General features: G+C 45.2%; 1 protein-coding gene across 1 annotated transcript in view; it reads left to right on the top strand.

Moving 5' to 3' along the window:
- Positions 1-27,734, top strand: part of UNC80 (unc-80 subunit of NALCN channel complex) — a 3,271,126-nt gene that overhangs the window by 3,058,366 nt on the left and 185,026 nt on the right. Inside the window, exon 61 of the mRNA XM_085648598.1 lies at positions 12,204-12,282. Coding sequence (XP_085504724.1) covers positions 12,204-12,282 — 79 coding nt within the window. The remainder of the gene's footprint in view (positions 1-12,203; positions 12,283-27,734) is intronic.

Genomic DNA, 27,734 nt, shown 5'->3' with positions numbered 1-27,734 from the left:
GACCTTAATTGGAATTTGGTCCGGTCCCGTTGCTCCCGACGTTTTTGCCTTTTTTATGTATAACTCAATTAGAGAGGAAGATGGGACTCCATTAACTAAAGTATTTATTCCTGGATTACTTTCAGATCCGTTCGTAATTCAGGACTTTTGTTTAATTTATATAAATTGGATAAATATGTTTCCCATTCTGAAAGGGGTACTGGGATAGCTTGTAATGATTTTTTGGTGCCTGTTTCTTTGGCAATTATGTTCCAATATGCACATTGGTTATTCTGTTTTGCTGCTGTCTGGATGTCGAGCCAGTTATTATCCTGTGTTTCTTTACGATTTTTTTCCTTTTCTTTCCTGCGCTGTTTTTTCAGGTTGGTAATTTCTAGTTGTTTTGAGGTGGAATATTGGAGGAATTATGACCTTATTAATTTATTTAATTCCATAGAGTTAGTGTAGATCCGTCTTTTATTTTGTTTCGCTTTTGGGCCCCGCTTTATTAGATTTTCTTGCAGAAATTGTACCAGGTTTTTGATGACTACTTCAAAGTTTGTTATCGGGTTTATAGAGTATGTTATTTGTAATGGGTGAGCCATCTCAATTGCATTAATTATTTTATTGAGTGTCCTTGAGTTCCAAAGTATCCGTCCTTGGACCTGGTTCATCAAGACAGTACTTTGGAGATACATGATGTTGCTTGAGGATGTTAGTTGTGTTTTCCCACTCTGTAGCTAATTGAAGGATTGCATGATCACTTCCCGGTGCAAAATTATTATTAAGGTGTGAAACTGATCTGAACAGATCCAAACTACAGATCATATAGGGGTTGAGCACGACAGACTCGCTGGGGAGAGCGATTTCCATGATGGTGGCCGTACGTCGCAACGCCTAGCTGAGGAAGTCTGATTTTTCAGGGGATGTCCATGCTAATCTCATGGACATGCCCTTTGATGGCTCCTGTCTCTTTGTAGACAAAGCAGATGCAGCACTTGATCGTTTCAAGGACTCGTGGGCTACGGCCAAGTCCTTGGGCCTCACTACAACATCTCAGCCTGTGTCTGTTTTTGCTCCTTTTGTAGCTACAAAAGAGGCTACTAATCATGTTAACCCTATTCCAGCCAGAGGGCCCGCAAGTTCAGCAACCTCTCCAGGGGTCTGGATGCCAGAAGTCGAGCCAAGCCACGATCCCCTCCTCCGCCACAAAACCCTCCTAGTCTGATCCCCCAGGATCATTCACTTCCAGTTGGTGGCAGAATATGCCATCATCCCCACCACTGGCGGTTCATAAACTCAGACAGGTGGGTGTTGCAGTTAGTCCAAAGGGGCTACTCCCTCCCAGGGCTACTCCCTCCCTTTCGAGACTACCCCTTCATGCCTCCAGTTTACGATCGGCTGATGGAGGATCACCTTGCCCTACTCCGCGAGGAAGTCAAAACTCTCTTGGCCGAGGGAGCTATAGAGAGGGTTCCCGGGCCAGAAATAGGCTGCAGTTGTTACTCCCACTATTTCCTTGTTAGCAAGAAGGACGGAGGCCTTCGTCCTATCCTCGACCTCAGAGCCCTCAACTACTTTCTCAAAAAGGAGAAGTTCAAGATGCTCACCCTAGCTCAGGTAATGTCTGCCCGGAACTCGGGAGACTGGATGGTAGCGCTTGACTTGTAGGATGCCGATTTTCATATGCCCGTTTTGCCTGCCCATCGCCTGCTACCTGCGGACTATTGTGGTCCACATTCCCTTTCAGTTTGCCATGCTCCCCTTCGGCCTCTCCAGTGCCCATTGGGTGTTCACCAAGGTGATGGCGGAAGTCGCAGCCCATCTGCGGAGATCAGGGGTTCCAGTCTTCCTCTATCTCGACGACTGGTTGTTGAAGACATGCTCATCCCAAGCAGTCGTCTCCCACCTCCAGACTATGGCAAATGTCCTGCATTCACTGGGGTTCACTATCAACGTTTCAAAGACAACCTTGATTCCCCCTCAGACGCTTCCTTTCATCAGAGCGGTTCGGGACACTGTGCAGTTTGGGGTCTATCCTCCCGAACATCGAGTGCAGGATATTCAGTCCATGATACTGATATTTCAGCCTTTATACAGGATTTCAGTGAGACTGACTCTGAGGCTGTTGGGCCTCATGCCCTCCTGCATCCTGCTGGTGGACTATGCCTTATGGCACATGTGGGCTCTGCGGTGGTACCTGAAGTTCCAATTGGGGCAGCATCAGGGAAATCTCACCGACATTGTTCAGATATCGGAGGGCACTGTGAAAGACCTGCAGTGGTGGCTGACTAACCACGTTTTAGTCAGAGGCAGACCCCTCTCACTTTCCCACCCAGATCTCACAGTCGTGACGGATGCGTCTCTTCTGTGATGGGGCAGGCATATGGGGTAGGTGGAAATCAGAGTACTCTGGTCTCCGGCGGAAGCTAGGTTCCATATCAACCTATTGGAGCTTAGGGCGAGCCGATTGCCACTGAAAGCCTTTTTACCATCAATGAAGGGAAGTCTGGTTCAGGTGTTCACGGACAACACTACTGCCATATGGTACTGCAACAAACTGGGCGGGGTGGGGTCGTGGACTCTGTCATGAGGCCCTGCGTCTCTGGACTTGGCTGGAACAACAGGGCATTTCCCTGGTGGTTCAATATTTGGCAGGTTATCTGAAGGCCAGAGAGAACAAACTCAGCCGGCTGTGCCTTTGCAGATCACGAGTGGTGTCTTCATCCGGAGAAGGTGCTAGGTCTCTTTCAGCGTTGGGGAGAGCCTTGGTTAGATCTGTTCGCCTCGGAAGAGAAAGCACAATGTCAGCAGTTTTGCGCGTTAGAGTTAACAAGCTGACTCTCGCTCTGCTACGCTTTTTGACGCGAGTGGAGCTCAGGCCTTCTGTACACATTTTCGTTCCTGCCTGGAATGCTCAAAAAAATAAGGAGCGACTGGGCACAAGTCGTTCTTGTGGCTCCGGACTGGGCATGGAGAGTCTGGTATCCCGAGCTTCTGCCAATGACCATCGATCCTCCGATCAGTCTGCCCCTTCGGGAGGATCTTCTGTCACAACAGCAGGGGAGGGTTCTCCACCCCAACCTGTCCACTCTCCGCCTCCTTCCATGGAGATTGGCAACAAGGGATCCCTCCACGGAATCGGTATATGCCTGCCAATGGAACAGATTTTGTAAATATTGTGCAGAAAGGTCTATTAATCCCTTATCTGCGCTCCTATCAGATGTTCTTCTGTTTATCCTTTCCTTGGCCTAGCAGGGCTCTGCTTTGGGCTCTGGGCTACTGTTCAGGCCTATCAGCTTTTCTCCGGCTGCCAGATCAGCCTCCACTTTTTAAATCCCCTCTGGTGCAGAGATTTTTGAAGGGGTTAACCCATTAGTTTCCCCCTTCTCCTTTTCTTATGCCACAATGGGACCCTAATTTGGTCCTTACTTTCTTGATGTGCGCACCGTTTGAGCCACTGCACAACTGCACTCTACTGTTGCTCACTATCAAAACTTCTTTTTGGTGGCAATCACCTCTGCCAGGAGAGTGCGTGAACTGTAGGCACTGTCATCACAGTCTCCTTACCTGACTGATCTTGCCAGACACAGTGGTACTCTGCACTTGGGCCTCTTTTCTGCCCACAAATTTTGGACATGCACCGTCAAGTCATTGAGCGCCTAGATTCCTGGAGTTCCTTAGAGTATCCCTGGCAGTTCAACTTTCAGGCTTTGAGAGGAAGATGCTGGAGAGTTGGAAGAAACAGAATGAAATAAAGAATCAATGCTAATGCTTATCCCAACTCATCCACTGTGCCAGATCACGCAGCAAAAGAAATCATTACATTCATAGCCAACATGGGACACAAAGGAGTCTTCCGCCAGATCCTAGCCAGCAGTGGAATGGGCACGCTATGGTAAGACAACTTGTCCACATTTAAGGAAGATAAAGACCTGGAGAAAAACACTGGAAGAGCTTAGTGTTCTCTGATGTTAAGACATCCACTAGAGAGGCCAGAATCACTGAATTATCTTCTGAGGAAATGATCATGCTTAGAATGTTTCCATACCTATTCTCCTTTCCAGGCAAATAAGTTGCTATCAGACATATTAGCTTTCACACGTCCCACGGATACATCTTATTGGCCAGCAGTGGCAGTGAGTGACACCTGATACCCCTATAGTGATTTAAATAGCTCCTCATTACAATTTCGTTAATATGCGCTCATGCTGCCTGCCCCTGAATCTGCAGAGCAAAGGTAGATGCAAATCTATAAGAGTTTCCTGTTATTGAATGAGGATTTAGAATCTCTTGGGCTGCACTTGATCCCAATCACTTTCTCTGGCCATTAAAGGTGAGAACAGAAGGAGAATGAGGCCAATGGTTAAGTTGGCAGAAACCATCAATGAGGCCATCTCTTTCCTGTGCCTAGGCCCCAACTCCCACTTACCTGAACTGGTCTCCCGACCATTCTATGGCCTTTTTGGACCCAGCCACCTGCTCGAGGTCCCTCCTCATTGCGCTCCACCTCTATCCCTCTCTTACTGCTGTTAGTTTAGCTTTTTTGCTCTCATCTGCTACTTTTACTCTTATGTCTTACTGCTCTCTTTTTCTCACTCTTCCCTGTGCCTGCTTCTGACTCACTCACTCTCAACCTTTTCACTCTTTCTCTGGCTTCCCATCTGTTGCCCACTCGTGCTCACCCCTTTTGTGCCTCCTTCTTTGCTCTTTTGCCTTCAGCCCATCTGTCTCATTCACTCTTGGCCTTTATAACCATCATCTCACAATCTCTGCCATTCTCGCTTCTCGTCGTTTTTGTGCCCAGTTGTGCTTTGCCTCGTTCTTGTGCGCGTTAGGGCTGCTTTGCCTTCTTGTGCCCATGACTGTTTTCTCCTCTTTTCTCCACTGTTTCTCCCCTCTCTCCAGGGACTCTCCTGCCTCCCCCTCTCGCGCTTTTCCACCTCCCCCGTCTCCTTACCTTTTTCTCTTATGTCTTCCCGATGCCTTCTCCTGCCTTCTGCTTCCTGCCCCTCCAATCCCTACCTCTGCTCTCCTCTCCCTCCCAGGACCTACTTAATTGTGGCCTCTGTGCTACTGCGAAGTGGACGCGCCTAGCGGGCGCGCCACTGGCTCGCCAAAGGCATGGCCATATGCACCATTCAACGCCTGGACTGTACCTGGTGCCACAGACCCTGGTCCGCCCAACCTCTGCTGCTACACATCCTTCCAGTTGCAAGCATTCAACACAGGACGATGCCACGACAGCTGCTTCCCCACCACACCTCATTCTATGTAAGACCTTTCTCATGCGCTCACTGACACTTCTCTTGCAGCAGCACTCTTACTCCACCCACCAAGCAATGCCTCACTAAGCATCACATTTTTGCGCCTCAACACCAGAGCTCTGCAAACACACCACTGATTGACACACACTCCCCAGACATCCTTTTTCTCACAGAAACCTTTCTCAACCTGCCATCCACCCCAACCATCGCCGCGGTCATCCCTCCAGGTTACAAGATCGCCCGCCAGGACAGCACCACAAACCTGGAGAAGGCCTCGCAATCATCCACAGAGAGACCATCACCTGCACCACTTCCACTGACGAACCCACCGTGTTCATGGAACACATGCATTTCCAAATACACATCAGCCACGCCATGACCACAGGCACCCTTGCGTACCGTCCACCCACCACCTTCAGCAACCTCCTCAGTGACTTCATGCCCCTATCGCCAATGACTTCTTACTGATCAGTGACTTCAACCTTGATCTCAATGACCCAACGTACCCCGACTCCACGCCCTTCTCAAGAGCCTCGACAACATTGGGCTTACACAGCTCTTCTAAGTCCTGACCCACAATGCAGGGCACACCCTCGATCTCGTCTTCACAGCAAGCAACAAGGTCAACTTCAGCCACCTCACCCTGCTCACATAGATGGATCACTCCATTATACACTTCCAACATACCCCACTCCAGAAAGCCAGCAACTGCAGGCACAGGTGGAACAAGATAGCATAGGTGGACTGGACTCACACCCTCATATCCAAACAGCCTGTCCTCCTCGGCAACCTACAAAATGACGTATCTACATTCAACAACTAGATCTCAGGCTGCGCCACACACTTCTCCCCTGAAGAAAGACTAGCAAGCAAGAAAAAAATACTCAAGCCTGCCGGCTCATGGAAGACCTGATAAACCCCAAATATTACTGTAAGCAGCTGGTGAGGAGATGAAGAACTAGCCTTGACAGCACCACTAGAGACATGCACAAATCTGCCATTTGAAGATAGTACGCCCAGAACAAAGAAGCCAGGAAAGAAGCCCTTGATCTAAATATGAGAATTCGGCTTTTCTTTTGACATTTAATATCCCAAAAATATGGTCAATACTTCGAATAAAAACTCTTTGAATGGAAGGTAGGCTGAAGGTTAAATCATGAACTGGTAGTGAAGTTCGTCCACCATGAAGAGCAGAAAGCAATAGTGCCCTGGATGAACGGGATATATAAACAGGAGTACCGAATAAATAGGCATAGCAATAGGTTTCCATCATGCATGGTTGACAGAAGATAAATGTGTTCACACATTTGAGGTCCATGACTGGGCTGTGTGCTTTTACACTAGTGACAGGATTGAAAAAGTGTGCACGCCACATTTCATTGTTGCTTCTTTAAATACCACACTCCCCCACAGGATGCTCTGGAGTCCATTCCTTAGTGCTTATTGTGTGGTTGGGCACCTCAGCATTAACGTCGAGATACACTATGTTGTTAGCTAAAGTGGGCAAAAATCCATATGATTGATTTATGACCAGTTGTGGCACTCAGAGGTCAGGCGTGGACGTTTCCCAGCTGTGGAAAGGTGGCTAATATCCTGTAGGGGCATGGTCCATCTCCTTGAAAGAGTCAGGACAGGTTGAAGATAAAACCTACAGACATCTGGCCTGTCCTCAAAAGGGCTACTAAGAAACTGAGAAGTGGACTTCTCTCCAAGGATCTCCAAGCCATAAATGACTTTTTAGATCGCTTCAATAACTCCCTCAGCTGTGGTCTGACTATCTTGACAACCTTTAAGGGAATATGCATCACCTGATCTTTTTGAAACAGCTATGACTTCCATGGACCTATTTTCAAGTTGGAGTCATGCTGCAACAGGAGAACCAGCCACTGCAATAACACACATGAAGCAGTTGTTTCATTATTGAAGCTGGTGTCCCATCACTTCCAATCATTTGTTACAATCTTCCCTTCATTGCGTCTTATTAAGTATCTGAGGTGGATAGGCAGCATATTCAGTATTTGTAATTGACTGCTTGCAAATACTCAAAGCTTCTTATGAGCTATAACCGCCACCAGTGCTTAAGTTGAGCCAGTGTTTGCAGGTGGGGCCCAACAGCATTTCTTTTTGAGGGTCAGCAATTATTTTTTCTCAACAGACTTTGATTCGGAGCAAGAGAGAGCAGCCTGTTTTGTGTAATCCCAAATGGCATCCCTTGATGCTCAGCTAAAGGCACTGGAGAAGACCCATGTGGACATACCGAATTCTCATGCTGAGACTTAGGGATTTGATGCTTCTGTAATAACATATGTCCCTCCAGTAATACGTCCTTGGTGCAGCTGACTTGGCTTTCAATATTAAGAGGTTGGGCGTGTGTCTGGCAATAGCTTTCTTCAGTATCACTACCAATCGTTGCACTCTTGTCTCTTGTGAAAGGCCGCTAAGGCCTGGACAGACATTCAGTGAGGACATCAACACCATTTCGAAACTTAGGGGCATATGTACAAGCCCCTATTGCCACGGGAACGTCACTTTTTGTGACATTTCCGTGGCGATAAGGGCTTTGCCTTATTTACAAGGCAGCGTTTAGCCACCTAACGTGGCTTAACGCTGCCTTGTAAATAAGACCCCCTTTCACGCTTAGCGTGAATGGGGTGGGCAGTGGGTGTTGCGGTGGGCGTTCCACTGCAACACCCATTGATTTTGACACTGACTCCTATTAACAAGGGCAGCGTAAATAGGAGGCAGCACCACAATTCAGACAAGGGAAAACCTGGTCATAACTTGGCAAAACGAGGAGAAATGCTTTATTTCTCCTCCTATTTGCTTATTTCATGTGTGCTGCCTTGTGCAGCACACATGGAAAAAGCAAAATGCCTTGGATTGTTCATGTTCAGGAAGGTGGCCCTTCCTGCACATAAACAATCCTAAAAAAAAGAATGACATTTTGTAACTTGTGACAAAATGGCATTTCAAGATTGTTTATGTGCAGGAACGGCCACCTTCTTGTACATAAACAATCTTTCCCTGCACGCAGACACCCTTGCACTATAGTGTAAGGGTGCCTGCGTCGGCGCTACATTGCTAAATATAGCGCCAGCACAGGGGGCAACGCAAGGTGCAGCCTTGCATTTCTGAAGTGGTGGAGTGAGGCGTTAAGCCATGTTGGCTAACGCCTCACTCCACCACTTCCTTGTACGTATGCCCCATAATATGTATTTAGAATGTTCTCTTTAATTTTATTTCTAATTGCATTTGTATTAAATTATTTAAAACCCCAAATACCAAAATTAAAAATATTGTTTACTACAAATTTTGTTTTATAAAGTATTTGAAATTCTATGTATGCGACTTATAAAAGAACTACTACGGGGCATATTACATGAGAATTGCGTAGCATGGCGTTAATTCATAATTGCTAACGCCGCACTCCGCCATTCTGATAACGCAAGGATGCGCCATATTTACAATGATACGGCGCACCCCTTCGGTTTCCCTAGCGCTGGCGATAAATTCAGCTGCCTAGTCCCAATTCAGGCACCCTTGCACCATAGTCCATAGTACAAGTGTGAGGGAATGATTGTTTATGTGCAGGAAGGTGTCCCTTCCTGCACATAAACAATCACGAATGGTGATTTGTAACTCTTATGTGTGCTGCATTGTGCAGTACACATAGAAGTTTCAAATCGTAATTTTTTTACTGATTGTTTATGTGCAGGAAGGGACACCTTCCTGCACATAAACAATCATTCATGGTGCTTTGCTGTTTCTGTGTGTTGCACAATGCAGTGCACATAGAAACAGCAAACACGAGGAAACAATAATTTTTTCCTCTTCGCCATTTTAAGACCAGGTTTATTTGGTCTTAATTTTTTCGCTGCCCCATATTTACCTCACCCTTGTAAATAAGGGGCAGCATCAAAAAGCAATGTGTGTTGCAGCGGAACGCCCACTACAACACCCATTGCCCACCTCTTTCACGCTAAGTGGTGCGTGAAAGGGGGCCGTAGTCAGATGGCGGCGTTAAGCCACGTTAATTGGCATAACGCCGCCTTGTAAATAAGACAAAGGGTTTATCGCCACAGGAACATCCTAAAAAGTGACGGTCCTGTGGTGATAAACTCTTGTAAATATGACGCTACATGTTAAAGAAAATGCGTTTACATCAATAGTCTTGACGCTTTTTAATGCTTCCCCCGTCACATATAAAATAGCTTCATTGGGCCCCATAAAAACGGCAAACACATTTTCTCACATTTATATATTCCATAAAATGGTAAATACTGCTGGCAATGTAAACGATTTCAGTGTGACTTAAATGTAAGACAAGACTTAGATGCTGTAGTGCTTTGCTATCCGCCACTCTAAACATGTGCATGGCTAAACAAAGCAAGAAAGCCAAACATTTAATTCGCAGGCACAGGGGTATTTTAAACAAGTTCAAAAGCAATGCTCACTGTTACTTCAATCTTTCAATATATGCCTTGAGGGTGATAAAATATATTGCAAGCAAAAGAGCAAGACAGTGCCTATTGAGAAATGTTGACATGTATTGTTCATTCTTGTATTTTTCACATTATCATACCCAACTGGCAACTTGTCACATGTCATATGTAACACCTTGAGCCGATCTCGGCATTTTGAACACTGAAGTTATTTTCAGTTATCCCTTTTAAAAGCTCACTCTAGTACGTGACTGCCGAGATGCCATTGGCATTTCACCCTAAAAATGTCCACTTAATGATCTTTTCCTATAATTGAGCGGATTAAGCCTTACTGTTAGTTTGGCGGCTCTCCTTTAACACGAACTCTTAGCCAGGACATGGTGACAAAAGATGTTACTGACAGAAAATAACAGAGAATTTGGCATCCGCTCTTTTATTCTTTCAGTGTTTTTCTTACACTGTTCTTTAGTATGCTGTTTTCTGCATTCTTCAGGGCGAGGCAAAGCACTTATTTGCCAGAACCTAGAGCCCCCCACTCAACCCTAGTCACCTCCATTTACATCCAGTCACACCCTCCCACGGATCACTCCCCACAGGTTAAAGGCCACTGCTTTAAAATAGACACCCAATATCATAATGTCTTTTTACAACAGAAGTCATTCTTTATATCTATTAGATGGGGGTCCCATCCGTACAAATTATCTTCTCCCTGCCTGTAGTCTCTACAAGCAAAGCAAAACAAACAGCAACATAAAGTAGATTTCTTAAACAGATTGGGAAAACCTCATACCTCACAGCCATCTCACCCAACAATATCCCAATCTTTTTATAGTGCCTGTAATGAATTTAAACATATCTATATAAATTGGTGGAAGGTGCAGAGAGTTAAATTCAAACTATAATGTACTGCCACGGCACAGTTGCAGCTCCACTGGTAAGGAGGCAAACACAAGGAGATGATGGACGGAGTGCTGAAACTTTTCAGACACTCACCCCCAGTCACATATCTGGGTTGAAACCATCATCATCCTTTAGCTCACTTCGCCACCCCAGTTCAGACACAGCTATATGCAAATCAGTCTTGACCCTGTGCCTCTTGGGAACAGTCCAGCCCACTGCCAAGCCATGTCTTCCCTGGACCTGAAACAAGTATCCTGGGACCGGTTTCGGGGTAGCACCCCTCATCAGCCAGCCTAGCTTGAATACAGAGACAAAGTGAGCAAGGGATCCATGTCTGGGCATACCCTGCCAACTTAGGGCGAACAAAGCAAACACAAGGAGATGATGGACGGAGTGCTGAAACTTTTCAGACTCTCACCTCCAGTCACAGATCTGGGTTGAATATATCATCATTCTTTAGCTCACTTCGCCACCCCAGTTCAGTGTCCTAGGATGCTTGTTTCCAGTACATGGAGGACCTGGCCTGGCGTTTCGGGCTGGACTGTTCCCATTGGGCACAGGGTCAAGACTGATTTACATATGGCTGAGTCCAAACTGGAATGGCATGGTGAGCAGAAAAACGATGGATTTAGGCCCAGATCTCTGTACTGGGGTGAATGTATGACATTGTTCTGCATTCTGTCCATCAATCGTTCTTTTTCTACTGGTAAGGAAGCCTCCTTGGGCCACACGGAAACACGGAGCAAGGAAGGTGTCAGATGCTTGTGCCACAGTATTTTGAGCATGCTGGCAAGACCACTCACCACTGAATCTTGTGCACCACATTATGCCTCAAATGCTCAGCACATGCCTGGCAGTGCCTCCTACCAATAATAGAAGGGAGACACCTTGACCTCTTACAGGCGTTCCCTACAAGCAAATGGAATTACATAGATGACAAACAATTTTACTGAAAGCAAAACCCAAACTTAGCCCTGCTATATGCTGTTAGCTGTGTGGCTATCATATAGAATTTTTAAAAAAAAAATGCTTGGCTCCTTTTGCACGTACACATACGAAAATAGGATGACTGTTTTTTTTTTTTTTTTTTAATGGAGCAACCTGCTTTTTATTTCTTGTGAGGGGCAATTGATTTACTGGCTCTCGGATGTTGACTCATTCTTAAGAACTGTGAAAAAGACAAAGAACGACGAGGTTTTGTAGGGGTTTGTGAGGCTCAGATTATTGGAAGTTGTATATCAATCTTTTTACCAGCTCTAGGGGCGTGCAAGAGGCTTATAACATGAAGGTGTCTGTGTATTAAATATTCCAGAGTCACCAGGTAGGTAGTGTTCCCTTTTTCTTGTATTACTGTTCTTCTCACCCTCCCTCTCTTTATAAGCGTGTGACATGTTGAACCAGCACTGAAGTCGTTTCACACCAGATGTGGCTGCATGCAAAGTTTGTCTCCATAGTGCTTTGATTGTAAAGTGAGTTCAGGGCCTCTTTGTCTCGTGTTCTGTATACATTCAAATTGTGAATACTGATCTAAGGGCCATTCCACCTTCCTTCATCGTCCTGTTCAGGAGTTCTTCGTGCTGCTGCTGTTATGTTAATGCCTTTTCCCCTTTTACAGGGTAGCAAGTGTTCAGAGCGAACCCGGTCAGCAGAACCTTCTTCAGCAGCCATTAGGGAGAAAGAGAGGCCTGAGGCAGGTAAGGATCATTGGGTCAAGTTACGCAAAAGTGCTTCTTGGCCGAGGCTAGACAAGGACACTTTTGGGTCTGTTCTTTTGAAAGTATCAACATGTGTTTGTTTATTTTGCAGATTACCTTCTGTAGAACACCAAATTGTTGAACTTTGGTTAGGAGGCCATAGTATTTAAGTAAGCTGTGGCTGACCTACAAAGTCCAAACAATCAAATGTCTATTATGTAAACAAGTTTATGTGCAGAAACGCTTATATTGGCCTCGATAGCTTAGCACAAGCATCAAGGACTCCCTCGGAGAAAATGTCATGTGTACGTGAACAGCAACACCATAACAACATTAATGTTACGAAGTAAGACACAAAATAGTCCGTTTTAAAAGAACACTATGCAAGATTCAAAATGACGAAAAATCAAGGGATCCTGGCGTAGGGCTCTGGAGTTATCCAAAAATAAATTGAAGGCTTTTAACATTGTTTTTGGCGCTGAGGCAAGTCAATGCTCCGAGGGATTTTGTTCAATAGGAACTGTTTTTGAGAAGTATTTTTCTTCAAACCCACTCATATGTAGTAGAACATGTTATTGGTTAAAATACAGTTTATGAATAAATGACCAGCTCTTGAGGACTGGTTCTTCAGGCACCACTCTGCTGTTTCCAGTTGCATGGACTGGTTCTTCAGACACCAGTCTGCTGTTTGCAGTTGCATGGACTGGTTCTTCAGGCACCAGTCTGATGTTTCCAGTTGCATGGACTGGTTCTTCAGGCACCACTCTGCTGTTTCCAGTTGCATGAACTGGTTCTTCAGGCACCAGTCTGATGTTTCCAGTGGCATGGACCGGTTCTTCAGGCACCAGTCTGCGGTTTCCAGTTGCATGGACTGGTTCTTCAGGCACCAGTCTGCTGTTTCCAGTTGCATGAACTGGTTCTTCAGGCACCAGTCTACTGTTTCCAGTTGAGGAAAAGTAGGTCGCACACCGCTCGTCACACCAGCAAGTTGCCCCAAAGGACTGTGGAAAATGTAGTGGCGACGGCGGGTACGCCTATGCCACAAAATGTAAATAGAACAGTATGTGTATGCGTTAGCCATCCCTGGACACGTGTTTCGAGGTAGTTGCCTCTCGTCAGCAGGGAGCAGGTCAATGTAAAGGGGTGCCGCGTGGACTGCCAAATGTAATTAAAAGCAGGTCAAGTACCTCTCCTGGCGCGCAGGTGCAGACTCAAGGCTCGTCAGCCCGTTAGCTTAAGGAAGCCGTTTAAATTGAGGAAAAGTAGGTCGCACACCGCTCGTCACACCAGCAAGTTGCCCCAAAGGACTGTGGAAAATGTAGTGGCGACGGCGGGTACGCCTATGCCACAAAATGTAAATAGAACAGTATGTGTATGCGTTAGCCATCCCTGGACACGTGTTTCGAGGTAGTTGCCTCTCGTCAGCAGGGAGCAGGTCAATGTAAAGGGGTGCCGCGTGGACTGCCAAATGTAATTAAAAGCAGGTCAAGTACCTCTCCTGGCGCGCAGGTGCAGACTCAAGGCTCGTCAGCCCGTTAGCTTAAGGAAGCCGTTTAAATTGAGGAAAAGTAGGTCGCACACCGCTCGTCACACCAGCAAGTTGCCCCAAAGGACTGTGGAAAATGTAGTGGCGACGGCGGGTACGCCTATGCCACAAAATGTAAATAGAACAGTATGTGTATGCGTTAGCCATCCCTGGACACGTGTTTCGAGGTAGTTGCCTCTCGTCAGCAGGGAGCAGGTCAATGTAAAGGGGTGCCGCGTGGACTGCCAAATGTAATTAAAAGCAGGTCAAGTACCTCTCCTGGCGCGCAGGTGCAGACTCAAGGCTCGTCAGCCCGTTAGCTTAAGGAAGCCGTTTAAATTGAGGAAAAGTAGGTCGCACACCGCTCGTCACACCAGCAAGTTGCCCCAAAGGACTGTGGAAAATGTAGTGGCGACGGCGGGTACGCCTATGCCACAAAATGTAAATAGAACAGTATGTGTATGCGTTAGCCATCCCTGGACACGTGTTTCGAGGTAGTTGCCTCTCGTCAGCAGGGAGCAGGTCAATGTAAAGGGGTGCCGCGTGGACTGCCAAATGTAATTAAAAGCAGGTCAAGTACCTCTCCTGGCGCGCAGGTGCAGACTCAAGGCTCGTCAGCCCGTTAGCTTAAGGAAGCCGTTTAAATTGAGGAAAAGTAGGTCGCACACCGCTCGTCACACCAGCAAGTTGCCCCAAAGGACTGTGGAAAATGTAGTGGCGACGGCGGGTACGCCTATGCCACAAAATGTAAATAGAACAGTATGTGTATGCGTTAGCCATCCCTGGACACGTGTTTCGAGGTAGTTGCCTCTCGTCAGCAGGGAGCAGGTCAATGTAAAGGGGTGCCGCGTGGACTGCCAAATGTAATTAAAAGCAGGTCAAGTACCTCTCCTGGCGCGCAGGTGCAGACTCAAGGCTCGTCAGCCCGTTAGCTTAAGGAAGCCGTTTAAATTGAGGAAAAGTAGGTCGCACACCGCTCGTCACACCAGCAAGTTGCCCCAAAGGACTGTGGAAAATGTAGTGGCGACGGCGGGTACGCCTATGCCACAAAATGTAAATAGAACAGTATGTGTATGCGTTAGCCATCCCTGGACACGTGTTTCGAGGTAGTTGCCTCTCGTCAGCAGGGAGCAGGTCAATGTAAAGGGGTGCCGCGTGGACTGCCAAATGTAATTAAAAGCAGGTCAAGTACCTCTCCTGGCGCGCAGGTGCAGACTCAAGGCTCGTCAGCCCGTTAGCTTAAGGAAGCCGTTTAAATTGAGGAAAAGTAGGTCGCACACCGCTCGTCACACCAGCAAGTTGCCCCAAAGGACTGTGGAAAATGTAGTGGCGACGGCGGGTACGCCTATGCCACAAAATGTAAATAGAACAGTATGTGTATGCGTTAGCCATCCCTGGACACGTGTTTCGAGGTAGTTGCCTCTCGTCAGCAGGGAGCAGGTCAATGTAAAGGGGTGCCGCGTGGACTGCCAAATGTAATTAAAAGCAGGTCAAGTACCTCTCCTGGCGCGCAGGTGCAGACTCAAGGCTCGTCAGCCCGTTAGCTTAAGGAAGCCGTTTAAATTGAGGAAAAGTAGGTCGCACACCGCTCGTCACACCAGCAAGTTGCCCCAAAGGACTGTGGAAAATGTAGTGGCGACGGCGGGTACGCCTATGCCACAAAATGTAAATAGAACAGTATGTGTATGCGTTTGCCATCCCTGGACACGTGTTTCGAGGTAGTTGCCTCTCGTCAGCAGGGAGCAGGTCAATGTAAAGGGGTGCCGCGTGGACTGCCAAATGTAATTAAAAGCAGGTCAAGTACCTCTCCTGGCGCGCAGGTGCAGACTCAAGGCTCGTCAGCCCGTTAGCTTAAGGAAGCCGTTTAAATTGAGGAAAAGTAGGTCGCACACCGCTCGTCACACCAGCAAGTTGCCCCAAAGGACTGTGGAAAATGTAGTGGCGACGGCGGGTACGCCTATGCCACAAAATGTAAATAGAACAGTATGTGTATGCGTTAGCCATCCCTGGACACGTGTTTCGAGGTAGTTGCCTCTCGTCAGCAGGGAGCAGGTCAATGTAAAGGGGTGCCGCGTGGACTGCCAAATGTAATTAAAAGCAGGTCAAGTACCTCTCCTGGCGCGCAGGTGCAGACTCAAGGCTCGTCAGCCCGTTAGCTTAAGGAAGCCGTTTAAATTGAGGAAAAGTAGGTCGCACACCGCTCGTCACACCAGCAAGTTGCCCCAAAGGACTGTGGAAAATGTAGTGGCGACGGCGGGTACGCCTATGCCACAAAATGTAAATAGAACAGTATGTGTATGCGTTAGCCATCCCTGGACACGTGTTTCGAGGTAGTTGCCTCTCGTCAGCAGGGAGCAGGTCAATGTAAAGGGGTGCCGCGTGGACTGCCAAATGTAATTAAAAGCAGGTCAAGTACCTCTCCTGGCGCGCAGGTGCAGACTCAAGGCTCGTCAGCCCGTTAGCTTAAGGAAGCCGTTTAAATTGAGGAAAAGTAGGTCGCACACCGCTCGTCACACCAGCAAGTTGCCCCAAAGGACTGTGGAAAATGTAGTGGCGACGGCGGGTACGCCTATGCCACAAAATGTAAATAGAACAGTATGTGTATGCGTTAGCCATCCCTGGACACGTGTTTCGAGGTAGTTGCCTCTCATCAGCAGGGAGCAGGTCAATGTAAAGGGGTGCCGCGTGGACTGCCAAATGTAATTAAAAGCAGGTCAAGTACCTCTCCTGGCGCGCAGGTGCAGACTCAAGGCTCGTCAGCCCGTTAGCTTAAGGAAGCCGTTTAAATTGAGGAAAAGTAGGTCGCACACCGCTCGTCACACCAGCAAGTTGCCCCAAAGGACTGTGGAAAATGTAGTGGCGACGGCGGGTACTGTTTCCAGTTGCATGGACTGGTTCTTCAGGCACCACTCTGCTGTTTCCAGTTGCATGGACTGGTTCTTCAGGCACCAGTCTGATGTTTCCAGTTGCATGGACTGGTTCTTCAGGCACCACTCTGCTGTTTCCAGTTGCATGGACTGGTTCTTCAGGCACCAGTCTGATGTTTCCAGTTGCATGGACTTGTTCTTCAGGCACCAGTCTGCGGTTTCCAGTTGCATGGACTGGTTCTTCAGGCACCAGTCTGCTGTTTCCAGTTGCATGGACTGGTTCTTCAGGCACCAGTCTGCTGTTTCCAGTTGCATGGACTGGTTCTTCAGGCACCACTCTGCTACTTCCAGTTGCATGGACTGGTTCTTGAGACACCAGTCTGCTGTTTCCAGTTGCATGGACTGGTTCTTCAGGCACCACTCTGCTGCTTCCAGTTGCATGGACTGGTTCTTGAGACACCAGTCTGCTGTTTCCAGTTGCATGGACTGGTTCTTCAGCCACCACTCTGCTGTTTCCAGTTGCATGGACTGGTTCTTCAGACACCAGTCTGCTGTTTCCAGTTGCATGGACTGATCCTTCTGGCACCAGTCTGCTGTTTCCAGTTGCATGGACTGGTTCTTCAGGCACCAGTCTGATGTTTCCAGTTGCATGGACTGGTTCTTCAACCACCAGTCTGCTGTTTCCAGTTGCATGGACTGGTTCTTCAGACACCAGTCTGCTGTTTCCAGTTGCATGGACTGGTTCTTCAGGCACCAGTCTGCTGTTTCCAGTTGATTGGACTGGTTCTTCAGGCACCACTCGGCTGTTTGCAGTTGCATGAACTGGTTCTTCATGGACCCGTCTGCTGTTTCCAGTTGCATGGACTGGTTCTTCAGGCACCAGTCTGCTGTTTCCAGTTGCATGGACTGGTTCTTCAGGCACCAGTCTGCTGTTTCCAGTTGCATGGACTGGTTCTTCAGGCACCACTCTGCTGTTTCCAGTTGCATGGACTGGTTCTTGAGACACCAGTCTGCTGTCTCCAGTTGCATGGACTGGTTCTTCAGCCACCACTCTGCTGTTTCCAGCTGCATGGACTGGTTCTTCAGGCACCAGTCTGCTGTTTCCAGTTGATTGGACTGGTTCTTTAGGCACCAGTCTGCTGTTTCCAGTTGCATGGACTGAAGCAGTTGATTGGACTGGTTATTTAGGCACCAGTCTGCTGTTTCCAGTTGCATGGACTGGTTCTTCAGGCACCAGTCTGATGTTTCCAGTTGCATGGACTGGTTCTTCAGGCACCAGTCTGCTGTTTCCAGTTGCATGGACTGGTTCTTCAGGCACCACTCTGCTGTTTCCAGTTGCATGGGCAGGTTCATCAGGCACCACTCTGCTGTTTCCAGTTGCATGGACTGGTTCTTCAGACACCAGTCTGCTGTTTCCAGTTGCATGGACTGGTTCATCAGGCACCACTCTGCTGTTTCCAGTTGCATGGACTGATTCGTCAGACACCAGTCTGCTGTTTCCAGTTGCATGGACTGGTTCTTCAGGCACCAGTTTGCTGTTTCCAGTTGCATGGACTGGTTCTTCAGACACCAGTCTGCTGTTTCCAGTTGCATGGACTGGTTCTTCAGGCACCACTCTGCTGTTTCCAGTTGCATGGGCAGGTTCATCAGGCACCACTCTGCTGTTTCCAGTTGCATGGACTGGTTCGTCAGACACCAGTCTGCTGTTTCCAGTTGCATGGACTGGTTCTTCAGGCACCACTCTGCTGTTTCCAGTTGCATGGACTGGTTCTTCAGGCACCAGTTTGCTGTTTCCAGTTGCATGGACTGGTTCGTCAGACACCAGTCTGCTGTTTCCAGTTGCATGGACTGGTTCTTCAGGCACCACTCTGCTGTTTCCAGTTGCATGGACTGGTTCTTCAGGCACCAGTTTGCTGTTTCCAGTTGCATGGACTGGTTCTTCAGACACCAGTCTGCTGTTTCCAGTTGCATGGACTGGTTCTTCAGGCACCAGTCTGCTGTTTCCAGTTGCATGGACTGGTTCTTCAGGCACCAGTCTGCTGTTTCCAGTTGCATGGGCTTTCCACGATGTCAGGACAAGTTCTCACCTAGTGCTCCAAACTATCAGGGAAGTCTTATCGAGCATCATGCTAAGGCGAGTTGTTAAAAGGCTTCTCACAACTCTCATTAAGGCAGGTGAACACATCTTCTGTCTTTAAGATTTCACAAGCTCACTTAGGGTTAGGTTTGAATACAAAACTTGCCAGACGCCACAGCATCTTCACGACTCTCTGCATTCATGAAGAAGGGAGCGCTTTTTTGGTCCTCATGTTCAACACAAAGCATGGCGTCCTCCACTCTGCCAATCTGTCAGTGTTTGCAACTCTGCAACTGGGCGGAGTTCTGTTTCTGAGGCCCTGTGGAGCATCGGCCTGGTAGGGTGGTGGCATGCCAGACTGGGAACACTAAGCTGTCCTGGCAAATTTGTCAGACCAGCCATGTGGGGGGGCTGCAAGTGTGAAGCACTGCTGCTTTTGTTACTGGGGGCCGATATTCCAGCCCTGCTGAAAACCAGCCCCCAGTAAAAACACGGCCCTTAACATCTAAAAACTTGACCCCACCCTTCCGGCCTACCGGGCAAACGCCCGATGCCCGGTATGGCCAGTCCGGCCCTGGGTGGTGGGCAAGGTGAGAGCATGTTAAAGAGAAGTATGTGAAACAAAGGGTCCTTCTTGTGCTTGAAAGATGCCATCGTCCTGAAGAAGAAGGCATGGTTAGCCTTAAAGCTGTGATTTTCCAGGATGGGTTTCCTCCTAGTGTTTGTTGTCTCAAGTTCCCAATCCAAGATAGTGCTAGCTTCTTTTCCTTTGATGACATGTCCTGCCTGGGCCATATATAAAGAGACTTTATGTTGAGATGGATGTGTCTCAGTGCATTTGATCCCTTATCTTTTGTCACATTCTTGGTCCAATTTCAAGGAGTTTTTCTACTGATATTTGCTGTATTTTCAGAGGCTGGCTTCCTAATGTTGGTTTTCTAGTTCTGAAGATCTTATGCATAGCTCCTTCTCCACCATCTTTTAGAGTAGATTAGGTGACTTGCTTTTCAGCCTTTGTATCTTTCATCATCTGCAATGAAGAATCATCAAGATTGCCAAGGAGATTTTTTTGCCCTTGAAGTTTTTTCCTTCTAATTGGTACCCTCTTATGGAAACGCTGCCACCCTTTACATGTGTATTAAGTGCAAGATGGCACTGTGGGTACTGGGATGAGTTACTCGTTCTTCCCGCAATCAAGAAGGAAACTTAAGAAATCTTCACAATATTCAATCTTTGAATCTACTCTCGGAAAACATAATCCAACAGCAGGCAGGCACCCATACTTGGGTCCTAGACCTCCTCAGTCCTTATGGGTCAACAAGAGACGAGCTCCCCTAAATCTAGGAGCTGGTTGCAGGTCCCCAGATTTAGAATAACATTGGAAACACTTCTGTACAATCCCTTACCTGGCAGATGAGAATTGTTCCAGCAAAGATGTGATTGTCTTTGACTCTCATTCTGTCCCGTTCACCTTTACCTGTCCAGAGTGAAGTTGCAGAAGTTTTTAAACATTTAACTCATTTATGATTTGAAGACCTTATTGAGCCAATCCAGCAAAAGTTCCAATACTTTTCCTGCCTAGATTTGACTACATTGTGCCCAGTTCCTTTCTCACAGAAATGCCATACTTTAAAAACAATTTCAAATGTACTCATGCTACAATTTCTCAAAACAGCAGCTCTAAGTCTTTCCTAGTTTTCTCCCTCCCTCTCTTGAATCCACGGTGAACTCACTCTGGCATCCAAATGTTCAAAGAAAATTCCAAACATTTCTAGACACATCTGTTCCTGCACGATGGGGTAAGTAATGGCCCTTCCATTCAAAGTACAGAAGGGTAATGGACAGAATATCGGAAACAAAAATATCGTGAGACAAAATATTGTGTCAGGAATATTGAGGACAAAAATATTGTAAAGGTAAGTTTGTATAGGTAAGCAAAGTTTTACTACATATAACTCATCAGATAAGTGCCTTGACGATATATATACATGGATATGGAGTTAAGAATAGTAAACCTATTTGCACTTACCCTCCCGATATTTTGGTCCTAGATATTTTTGACATACTATTCAATCCACACAATATTTGTGTTTCCGATATTCTGTCAGTGATCCCTGGAGAGGTAGGTGTGGGTTTTGAGGCGGCTGAACTTACAAGCAGGCTGCTATGCAGAGAACGCCTGGCTTGGCCACCTCGCCATAGAGATTGTGACGTGTACAAACATCAGATACTTCTCATCCACTGGAGGCTCGGCTGGAAGGAATGTTTGAACCACGAGTTTAGAATGATCAAACTTTTAGGGAGGTTACTGAAGTCATTTCAGCAACATAGCTACTAGAATTTTAATAGGTTGATAGGTTTTATTTTAGTTAATTACATATCTCATATGACAATTAAGTTTCTACTCATTTTATAACAGAAGTTAGTGAAAATACATTTTAAGACGAAATGTCACTTTTAACTACTCATTGTACAAACATGTGCAATGCACTAACCCCTTGTTAGCAGGGAAGGCAAATATTTTACCTTTAGGATTTTCACATTAAGCCCCTGTCCATAACTTCTATTGCATTTGTACAGCTGACTCGAAGAGTGGTAGATATGTCTTTTATAAAGCAAAATACTTGGGGGCATATTATCAACCGATTGCAATAATTATTGCAAATCACGCATAGCGCGTATTTATTTATCACTGTCTATCCCTGGATTACATCGCCGTGTTAGCAGCGTATTAGCAACACTTAGCTCAGAGGTGATGTAAAATCCAGCGATAGCGGTGAAAACCAGCAATAGCGTGAGAAATCCAGCCATAATTTCACTGCGCTAATGAAAAGCTTGCTATTAGGCAAGTGTGGACTTAACCTAACAATCCACCTCCCATTGACAAAATGGTTAAGTCAAGTTTTTATCAGGTGTTAAATTCCAGCGATAACCGCAGTTAGCGTCACTTTTTTTATCGGGGTCCGCGGCCGCATTGATAATAGAGGGAAGTTGTGTTTGCAACTGTTTGCATGTAGTTTTAGTGAGGAATGCCTACTTTGCATGTCATTAGCGATAAATATCGCTGACATGCAATGCAACAACAACAAGCATTGGCATAGCCAATAGGTCTCGCCATTGGAACCTTATAAGTGTTTAGCCATGCAACAGTTGCATAACTAAATACTTATAAGGTCCCAAAAGCGAGACCTATTGGCTATGCAAAGCGGCCGCGAAAGTGAAAGTGATCGCGATCGCGATCAAACATCAAAGCGGCCGCGAAAGTGAAAGTAATCGCGGTAAAGCGTGGCGCGCGCGCCCGCGCACATGCACTGTAGCTCTAGGCTGGCCTGGTAGCACTTTTGGGAGCCCTCTCAATAAGTCTTGCCAGACCAGCGCATGCGCTGGGTCAGGCGAGACCTAAAAAGGAGAGATAACAGAACTTGATATGACTCACTGAAACATTGCTCAATGAAACCACCACCCCAACTCTTGACTCTCTAGTAGTACCTTATGGATATTCCATCATCCAGCTAGACAGAATCAATAAATCTGTGTGTGTGGGGGTGAGATATCCACAGGAACTCTGTAATGTGCAGAAATTTATCAAAAGAGCAACTACCTATGTTTGAGAGCCTATCTGTAGAAATCAAAACAACTGACAGTAATCACAAAATTACACATCATTTATCACCCCCAGGAAACGACAATGACTGTTGAACAGCTGACTGAATTCCTCACTGAAAGTATGGTAACTCGCTGACAACAACATATTCCTGCTAGATTTCAACTGACATGACAAAAATGACTCAGCCGTTTCTCTGTTGGGTTTGGATACATATTTATTGTAGGGCAGTTTTATATAGCGCAAACTCGACCCAAAGGTATTGAAGAAATTTACATGAGCACCAGTTACATTACTGAAAGACATATTCATTTATGTAGGCACAGGGAGATTAAGTGATTTGCCCAAAATCACAGGATGGTGAGCCGACCACGAGACTCGAACCACGTTCCCCAGTTCCAAAATCGACAGCTCTAGCCATTATGCCTCATCCTCTCCCACTGTCACCTAACTATGTAAGAAGCTCACTTGCTTAAAAGGCTCTACACCTGTCTTACTTATTGCAGTAGTTGAAACATTGCCAGTCAATTACATACTCCTGGTTGCCTTGTCTAACACTCCATCCTCTTCTCACTGAATTCCATGAAAACTACAATACATGGGTAGACAAAACGTTTAAAACAGTGGATCAGAGATCATACAATAATTTATATATCATTGTTAGCATCCAATGCATTAAAAGGCTTACTGCCATGACTAGTGATCAATGATCTATAAACTAATACAAAATGACCCATCATACTGGAAAAAGCAAAAACGTATAAAACGAGCACAAGGATTCTCAGTGATGAATGGAGAAACCTCAAAGACCTCAGAATTAATCTTGTGAAAAAAATTCCTTTATGAATAATCTGATCTAACTTCGTCTAGCAAATAATATATAACAAAAACTCTCCCTCAAAGCCAAAACTAATTTAGACAGTCGCACATCACACAATTCCATTTCAAAATTCAATTACCGACACCACTCAAGAAAAGTTCCAAGAATACTCCACCTACCTTTTTTAAGAAGGTGGAAAAAGGTTAAACCTTCCCTTGCCGATGGGGCGAAAACTGAAAGCTTTAAAATCCTTGATCAAAAAAGAAAACGTTTCCTGGTGCTGCTTTAAGACTTCTCCAACAAGTAGCTCGTGAGCTACTAATAGCTCCCCAGCTACCTGTACGCAGCTCGCGTGTGCCTCAAGTGTGCAGCCCAGCATACTAAATTAGGAGCCAGAAGCAAATGGGTACTCGATATGTAATTCTGTATATTTTCAGAAGTCGGAAGCTGATATTTGCCTACAAGAACTGGTTTAACTGAACTCTGGTGGAATGATGGACATACTATATGATATTTTGTCCTGATGAAGTTCCTTTTGGAATGAAACGCGTTGGCTGATGCTGAAATCTCAATTTTAAGAGACATCAATAAATGAGTATATTTTTTGGAATACATCTGGATCTTTATCAACTTCATTCCGGTGCACCGTCCTTCAATCTTGAATAAGTAGCTCATATTACTGAAAAGGTTGGAGACCCTTGTTCTAGAGACCTTTAGAATCTACCCAAGACTTTAGCATCCATGCTTTTATCCCCTTATTAAAAAAAAAGAAAAAAAAAACACAATTACTAACTCCTCTGGATACCACCTCCACACAATAAAAAATGATGTGTAACCCAACTAAGTGACGTGTAATTGGAGGTGATTAGATTTGTGAAACTAAGGCTCTTGAAGTAGTAAATAGCATTATGGAGGGTTTGAGAGGAAACTAACAGATAAACACCACCTTACATGTTTGACTACTGTTTAAGCCTTTAGAGTTATAATACATTATTATTTATTAGCGGGCATATTAGCAGCGTGTTAGCACTTCTCCGTAGTTTTTGGCCCTCAGAGATGTGTAGTTTCTGACAGGGCTTGTGCCCTGTGTATGCAGATTACAAAAAGGTCGAATATTCTAATTTAAATGAAAAGATGTTTTCGTTTCCAGTTTTATCGAAGAGCACATTTACCTGGGAACTGTTTTGAAGGTTCTAAGAGTTGATAACGCTGAATACCGGTTATCTAGTGTCTATAATGCATCCTTTGTGACTACCCCTTTCAACTAAATTTCGAACCTAAAATACAACTTAATGATTTCAAATTCCAAGTGTCAGACGCTCAGCCATATAAGCAATCCCAAATATGTCAACTTAACTTAAGTGTTACCAAAAGGCACCAATATATTTGTTACCTTGCTACCTTCTGCCACATATTTCTTTTTTTTTTTAAAAGTGTTTTATATAGCGCGAACTAGACTCGAGACATCGGGTATCAGAGCGCTTTACATGAGCAACAGTTTCGTTACATAAGGACACATTCATTTTTGTTAGGCACGGGGAGATTAAGTGAATTGCCCAGAATCACGGGATGTTGCTGAGACTCGAACCCGGTTCCCCAGCTCCGAGGTTGACCATTCCATCTGTAAGACTACATCCTCTCCACTTATATTCAAATATTCGATATAAAGATACACCCTTGAAAGGTATGGCACCTGTTTTTACACTGGGAGAGAAGTATGGTGTCAGGAAATGCTGAATGCAAGACTTTCCAAATGCCTTGTTGCATTATATGTAATATATATTAAATCTTATGCATTGAATGCAACATGCACAAAAGACTTCTTGGCGCTAAGGATAAAACGTCATAACAGGTGAAGGAAGTAAAGGAAAAGGACATGGCCAATTAAAGTGAAAAGCAAGGTTTTAAGACATTTCTAACTCTAGTTAAACATGCCTGTTTATGTATTTGAACTGGAAGGGCATTTCTGGTTTTAGATTCTGCCATCAAGAAAGCTTTAATTCCGAAACTAATCTGTTTCACTTTGGATACTACTAACAGCACTTTTATTGACGGACTACAATGGTCTGCCAGATTTGTCCAACAGAAACCGAATGAAATCTGGAGTAATTAGTGATTTATTCGACCAATTAATGATCATTCACAAAATAAAACATACTCGAGGAAATACATTTCTTTAAAAAGCATTATACAATAGTATAAACAACCATAAAATGAAATAAAAGCAGTTCTTACTTCATCATTATATAAGAACAACTATAAGAAAATCACATTAATTCCAAGAAAGCTTAATAGCCATAATAAATTCTAATGTATGACTAAAGTCTTAATCCCAATTTGACCAATTATTAATCCTACACAGTAAAAAATGTATTAAAAAATAAATTCATAAAATAGCATCATACCACGTTGTTAATAAAAAACAACCATATAAAATATATCATACTGCACTATTGTTATAAAAACTGCTAAAAGGGCCATCACATTAGTTCCAAACTGTTTGCTGGTCATGCAAAAAAATGTTTTAATGGATGGATAAAATGTTAATCCCATTACGCCATGCATAGAGCAAATATCTTGATATAGAAAACACTAGCCTTTATGTGGAATCAGATCTTAGCATTCGCATAGCTTCTACGGGTCGTGTGATAGACAGCAGCCAACATGCCGGGACTATTCATCTTTTTACGTATGTGGGGCAGAAAAACATCAAATGATCTATACATTCAGGACAGAGGCTACACACAGGAAAAGTTGAGGTTAGAATAGACTCTTTCCATATGCTTTTACCGAGACTCACTGGCAGAGTCCCATTCCTAAAATGTAAATGAAGTGCTTGTGCAAATGGTGGTTCTATCTGATCTATGAATGTCTCCATCAAGAAGGAACATTTAATATCCAAGAATCTTTCAGTTAAAGTGCCAAGTGCTAAAGAGTTAAGACAGGAATCCTTGATGTAATCCTAGAACCTTGCTTTTAAAATGGGTACCACGTCTTTGGTCATGGACTTATGATCCTCTCATAGGTCCCTCAACATTATCTATAAAGCCATTGTTTGACCTCCTTGAACCACTAGACTCGTTAACCGCTTTATCCAATATGTGTACTTCGGCTACAGCTTCTTTAATGGCAATCTGGGTTTCGCTAATCCATAACCTCACACAGAACACCAAAACCTTCAATACAGCAATATGGGAGATACTATGTAGCCCGGGATCAAGGTTTGCCAGCACCAATGGTGTATCTACTGAGCGGTTTAATAAAAATCTTATACATTTATTCTCAACGAGCTCCAAACTCTTTGTCTGCTTCAAATCACACAATTCGGCCCGATAAAGAGCAGCACCCAGTCCTCTAGCTCGATAGTGCAGGAGAGATTGGTCGAAACACAGCTCGATTTAATTGTTTAACAATTGCTGCCTCTACGTGCTGTAGTGAAAACAACTCTTTTGGTTCTGGGCAGAACATGACAAATTGCTAGACAGCCTAACCCCTAAATAATCTAAAACCTTGACCTACTCAAGAATATTAGATCCCAGCCTCAGCTTTCCCTTAAACGATCAATGGGGATGAAAAGTCATAAATGTGGTCTTCAAGCAATTAATCTATAGACCAAAATCATCACAAACATTAGCAAACTTGTTTAATACATTCTGCATACCCATTGGTGTTTTCGAAATCAATAACGTATCGTCAGCAAAAAGGAGTGATGGAATTAGTCTGCCCGCTGATTTAGGGGTTCACCTCAGCCGTCAATAAGCCCTTTAATTAACCCATCCATATACAAAGTAAACAATGTGGGAGCCAAAACACTACCCTGGCAGACTTCTTTTGAGACATTAATATTCCCAGTGAGATCACCACCTTTGCTCCACCTAACTTTTCCAAAAATATCTTGGTGCAGATGCATTACGAGTTGTCACCAGCCATTGGGCATCACTACATCCCTCAGAGTGGGCCCCAATTTGTCTCCCGAGATATAATCAAAGACGGATTTGAGCTCCACAAACACAACATAAATGTGCCCCTTCCTAATAATAACAATCTTCCAAATAATAAATGAGACGCGCAACACCTGATCTAGAGTGCTTGTGGATGCCCTGAAACCGGCTTGCAGGTGCAACAGTATCTTATTTTGCTAGATCCAAGTTTGTATCTGTGTCAGGATCAGTTTACCAAAAACATTCTGTGCAGTATCTATCTGCCTTATTGGCCTATAAATTGAGGGGTCCTCTTTATCCCCTTTCTTAAATATTGGGATAATTTCAGCATCCTTCGAGTGCTTGGGATATAACCCCCACGAGCAATAGCATTAAAAACGAAATTGAGTATGTAGCCCCATGTTGACGGCTTTGATCAATAGAGACCTCCAGATATTCAATGCAGCACTGGTGCTTTGCCCTTATCCATAGTACCAATAGCGGCCACAGTTTCCTCCAACATAAAACTAACTAAATCTCCTATCTCTCGTTCTGGCAGCGAGTGCTGATTTTCCTTTGTAGTCCCATATCCTACCCCGGTCCCTCCCCAGAATGTAATTTGGTAAAATGCTCTACCCT

The sequence above is a fragment of the Triturus cristatus genome, chromosome 3_2 (assembly GCF_964204655.1).
Source record: "Triturus cristatus chromosome 3_2, aTriCri1.1, whole genome shotgun sequence".
Taxonomy (NCBI): domain Eukaryota; kingdom Metazoa; phylum Chordata; class Amphibia; order Caudata; family Salamandridae; genus Triturus; species Triturus cristatus.
The sequence above is the reverse complement of the archived record's forward strand: the minus strand, read 5'-3'. Positions and strand labels throughout refer to the sequence as shown.